Source organism: Arachis ipaensis, chromosome B6 (assembly GCF_059453495.1).
Source record: "Arachis ipaensis isolate K30076 ecotype BB chromosome B6, ASM5945349v1, whole genome shotgun sequence".
In the NCBI taxonomy this organism is placed as follows: Eukaryota; Viridiplantae; Streptophyta; class Magnoliopsida; order Fabales; family Fabaceae; genus Arachis; species Arachis ipaensis.
The window spans coordinates 149,947,472-149,952,651 of NC_142441.1; the positions used below are offsets into that span (position 1 = coordinate 149,947,472).

General features: G+C 35.8%; 1 protein-coding gene across 1 annotated transcript; it reads left to right on the forward strand.

Moving 5' to 3' along the window:
• Window positions 1-944: 944 nt before the first annotated feature.
• Window positions 945-4,932, forward strand: LOC107605574 (putative xyloglucan glycosyltransferase 12). Its single transcript, XM_016307485.3, has 5 exons — window positions 945-2,257; window positions 2,596-2,904; window positions 3,016-3,306; window positions 3,597-3,710; window positions 3,827-4,932. The coding sequence occupies exons 1-5, from the start codon at window positions 1,433-1,435 to the stop codon at window positions 4,478-4,480; spliced, it is 2,193 nt and encodes a 730-aa protein (XP_016162971.1). The 5' UTR covers window positions 945-1,432; the 3' UTR covers window positions 4,481-4,932.
• The last annotated feature ends 248 nt before the right edge of the window (window positions 4,933-5,180 follow it).

A 5,180-nucleotide genomic window follows, 5' to 3' on the forward strand; every position in this document is an offset into this window, starting at 1 on the left:
CTCTCAGTCTCGCATCATCCCCCCTCTCTCTCTCCCTCACTACGTCTTTCTCTTTTCTTTTCTGGTTCAGCGATATTCTTCTGTCGTCACCTTCTTATTTTTTTCTTTTTTCTCTTTCCGATGAACAACTCATCTTCTCTTTGCATTATGTCTCAGTTTTCTCCAGTTTGCACTCTTTCTCTCTTCACTATTCCTTCAGTAATGACGAGCGGCAGCGGCCTTTTTCATTGTTGATGCCTTCTTCTTCTTCTTCTTCTTTTTGTCTTATTTTTTCTCTTTGTTCTCCACCTCTCCCTCTGTTCTTTTTTTATTTTTTTTGCTTTCTCTCTCTATTTGTGTGTTTGAGAGTAAAAGAAGGGATGAAGATAGATTTGGATTAAGGATACTTTGTTAAAAAATTAGAAGAATAATAATTTTAAATGTAAATTAAACTTTAAGGATGATCATAATATTAAAAAATGTTAGAGATAATTTTACTTTCAATCTCAAACTATAAGGATTAAAAGAAGAGTTGTCTCTAAAAGAAAAATTCTTTACACTACATACACCATATTTTATATAGAATTTATTTGGATGCTATTAAGTAGTTAGAAAAAGATATTTTTAATAATTTTTTATTTTTTAGTGTATTTGACAAAATTTTAATGGTAAAAATAAAAATATTAGAAAAATTCAAAAAAATATATTTGTTTAAAAGTTACAATTTATACATTTTTAAAAGATTTTTTATTTAAAAAAATATTTTTATATTATTATATTTAAATATAATTATTAAATAAAAAATATTTTTACATAACATACTAAATATAAAATTATTTTTATTTTTTTTTTTAAAATCTTTAAAAAAATAAAAACTCATCCAAACCCCATAAACTTTGAATAGAAAAAATAAAAATTAAGAAAAGAAATGTGTTAATAATGGTTGCAGGGTTGCAGCAAAATTTAGAAGAGTGAGGTAATGAAATTGTTACTGTCTTTTCTTACGTCACTTGCTAATTTTGCTTCTTCTTCTTCTTCCTTTCTTCCGTTGTTGCAAGCTGTAATTTGGATGCAACCTCTTTTGTTCTCATCCAAACACATTCTTCATTCAAAGAAAAACCCTCTCTCTCTCTCACTTTCACTCTCTCTTAAATAAGCTTTGCTCCCAATGTCACCATGTCTTCGAGACGCCTTGCTCTCCTTCCTCCTCTCCACGCGTCTCTCTCTCTCTGACACTATCACATTAAATTCCTAAACCCTCCATTTTCCTTCTTCTTCTTCTTTCTTCTTCCTCATTCTTCTTCTGGCGCTAACAGCAACTACTACTACTACTAGAACTGTAGAACCCCAAAAGAGAAAAACACATTTTTTTCACTATTTTCTTACTTGTTTTGGATTTTTTGGTTCGTTTGGTTGTTTTTCTGAGGTGGGTTTTTGAGATCATTGAAGAAAAATGGCACCTTTATTCAACATGTTTGGGAAGAACAAAGAGAGCCATAGAGGTACCCCTGTGGTGGTGAAGATGGAGAATCCAAACTGGTCCATGGTTGAACTTGAAGCTCCTTCTGAAGAAGACTTCATTGTTACAACAACAGCAACAACAACATCGCACAACACTTCATCAAGAGACAAAGCAAGAGGGAAAAATGCAAAGCAACTAACTTGGGTTCTTCTCCTTAAAGCTCACAGAGCCGCAGGTTGTTTGGCTTCTTTGCCTCCTGCATTGTTGTCCCTTGCTTCTGCTGTTAAACGACGTGTCGTTTCTGGAAGAACTGATGCTGAAAACGACAGTGATGTTAATGGTGTTGGTGTCGGTGTTGGGAGGGAGAAGGAAAATCATAGGGTTAAGGCAAGGTTCTATTCTTGTATCAAGTTGTTCCTTTATTTATCTGTGATCTTACTTTGTTTTGAGGTTGCTGCTCACTACTTCAAAGGTTGGAACTTTGTTCACTTTGGTGCACCCCATCTTCATTTGGAGCAGTTTTGGTCACATTTTGGGGTTAAGGGCTTGTTTGGTTGGGTTTATTCTCGGTGGGTCTTGATCCGTGTGGAGTACCTTGCTCCACCATTGCAGTTCCTTGCCAATGTCTGCATTGTGTTGTTCCTTATTCAGAGCTTGGATAGGCTTGTGCTTTGCTTGGGTTGCTTTTGGATCCGGTATAAGAAGATCAAGAATGTTGCTGCTGAAGATTATGGTGATTTGGATCTTGAATCTGGGGAGAAGAAAGGGTTCTTTCCTATGGTGTTAGTCCAGATCCCCATGTGCAATGAGAGAGAGGTAAGATAAAGATACAATGATGATTTGATTGATTTCTCTGTTTGGATTAGTCTATTTGTGGGTTCAACTTGCTTTGAAAAATTAGGCAATTTGTGTTCCTAGGATGGAATTTCAAGTTTTAGTTGTAAGTTTGGATTAATTGAATGGTATATATTTGTAAAGCCTTAAAGCTTTGGATCAAGAAGTGATGTTTGACTTGTTTTGTCATTTATTGCTTAACTTGTTAATTTGGATTTCTTCCAATTTGGACTCCACCTAACTACTTGAAACCAACATAATCTACCTCCAAACCTAATAATGTGGTTTGTTGATCCAATCAAGTTGATTGTGTTCTTCAGGTTTATCAGCAATCGATTGGCGCTGTTTGCAATTTGGATTGGCCTAAGTCCAAGTTGCTAATTCAAGTTCTAGACGATTCAGATGATCCAATAACACAGTCTTTGATCAGTGATGAGGTGAAGAAATGGCAACAAGAGGGTGCCAACATTGTGTATCGGCATAGGGTGATCAGAGAGGGTTACAAGGCTGGTAACTTGAAATCTGCCATGAGTTGTAGCTATGTGAAAGACTACGAGTTTGTCGCAATTTTCGATGCTGATTTTCAGCCTACTGCTGATTTCCTTAAAAGAACAGTTCCTCATTTTAAGGTGATTCATTAATTCATTAAATTCAATGCCCTTACTAGAAATTTAGCATCTATTGTTGGATGGATGTTTCTGCTATAGTCAACTGAATTTATTTGGTTTGATACTATGCAGGATAACGACGAATTGGGATTAGTTCAAACGAGATGGTCTTTTGTGAACAAGGATGAGAACCTTTTAACACGGTTACAGAACATTAATTTGGCTTTCCATTTCGAGGTTGAGCAGCAAGTAAATGGGATCTTCCTTAATTTCTTTGGGTTCAATGGCACCGCCGGAGTCTGGAGAATTAAGGCCTTGGAGGATGCCGGTGGTTGGTTGGAGAGGACCACTGTTGAGGACATGGACATTGCCGTTCGAGCTCATCTTCATGGCTGGAAATTCATCTTCCTCAATGATGTTGAGGTTTGCCCCACTACTCTAATTTTCTACCAAGCTATTAAATTATTAGATTAAACTAGGTATTTAATCCCTCTAAGACTTGCTTAGTCCTCCTTAAAATAGTTAAATATATACATCGACATTGCTTTAGTCTCTAAAAGTTACATGTGACATCAATAAACCGATGTCATGAATATTTCAGGGATCAAATTGATCTTGCATGTATCGTTGAGGGACGACGGCTAGCTTAGCCTAAATTTTGTTATTCAAAGTCATCTTCTATCATACTAATTGTAACTTGTTACTATTTCCAGTGTCAATGTGAGCTACCAGAATCTTATGAAGCTTATAGGAAACAGCAACATAGATGGCATTCCGGACCAATGCAATTGTTTCGCCTTTGTTTGCCCGCCATCATACGCTCCAAGGTAAGCTTCGAACTATGCATCTCTCAATTCAGTACCTTGTTTATATGGCAATAATCAAGACCTTAACATCTATTGCTAGTGCTTATACAATGTCATTACCAATTATGTTCTTGCAGATAAGCTTATCAAAGAAATTCAACATCATATTTCTGTTCTTTCTTCTTAGAAAATTGATACTACCCTTCTATTCATTCACACTATTCTGCATAATTCTGCCAATGACAATGTTTGTCCCGGAAGCCGAGCTCCCTGCTTGGGTTGTTTGCTACATTCCGGCCACAATGTCATTCCTTAACATCCTCCCTGCCCCGAAATCTTTCCCTTTTATAGTCCCTTACCTTCTCTTTGAGAACACAATGTCAGTCACCAAATTCAACGCCATGATCTCCGGCCTATTCCAGCTCGGTAGTGCGTACGAGTGGGTTGTAACCAAGAAATCCGGCCGATCCTCTGAAGGCGACCTAGTTTCCATGGTCGAGAAACCACCAAAGCATCATCAAAGAGTGGCCTCGGCACCTGTTCTCGCCGAAAATAACGAAGAGATCCAAAGGCAAGAGAAGAAGAAAATTGCATCATCATCATCATCACCAAAGAAGAATAAGAAGCATAATAGAATATATATGAAGGAACTTGCTTTGGCCTTTTTGCTTCTAACAGCTTCAGCAAGGTCTCTTCTTTCAGCACAAGGAATCCATTTCTACTTCTTGCTTTTCCAAGGGATTTCATTCCTTTTGGTTGGTCTAGACTTGATTGGTGAACAAGTTGATTGAGATTGAATCTTATAATAAAACAGCATAGGAAATTTTTAATTTTTTTAATATGTAAAAAGATACATGCATGGAGAAAACTATATACACTTGAAAAAAAAAAAGTGTGGACAAAAGGCATGCCCTTAAGAATCACTTGAAGACAAATTATTGGTCACACACTTGCAAGGTTCCAAGATTCCAAATTAAGCCCCATGGGAAGCTTCAAAGTGTGTTATTAAGAACACATAAAAAGAAGGGTTTGATTTGGAATAAAGGGTAAGTAGAATGGAAGCCTAGTAATTAGTTAATGCCTCCTTCAATGTGCAAGTTTTTACTTTTTACCCTTTTTTTTTATTTTTACCTTTACCACTTTGTAATTTTATGGTGTTTATTCTTTTCTTGTTGGATCAATTCTTTTGTAAGAAAAATTTGTGGTTTAAGATTAGAATCTCAATTGAGTTGGCACTGAAAAAGTCAAGATTATCCTCCTTATCTTTGTGGCATGAAGAGAATAGTGCAAAGTCATTACTTGAATTCATTTTTGTCTACATTCATCATAGGAAAGTGGGATCTGAATAATTGATTGTCTTTTCTTATTTTTTTTTCTTTTTAATTGATTTATTTTTAACATAATGATGACCAAAAGTATCACGAATATGTAGTGATGGTTGTAAAGAAGTTGGTGTGGTCCTGTACACTTGGTTTTTAAATTTTTCATTCA

Excerpts from the sequence above, each read along its gene's own strand:
- LOC107605574 (XM_016307485.3), top strand. The coding sequence starts at position 1,433 with ATGGCACCTTTATTCAACATGTTTGGGAAGAACAAAGAGAGCCATAGA. Across the intron at positions 3,307-3,596 it reads TCTTCCTCAATGATGTTGAG|TGTCAATGTGAGCTACCAGA; the intron begins GTTTGCCCCACT and ends TACTATTTCCAG. Across the intron at positions 3,711-3,826 it reads CCGCCATCATACGCTCCAAG|ATAAGCTTATCAAAGAAATT; the intron begins GTAAGCTTCGAA and ends ATGTTCTTGCAG.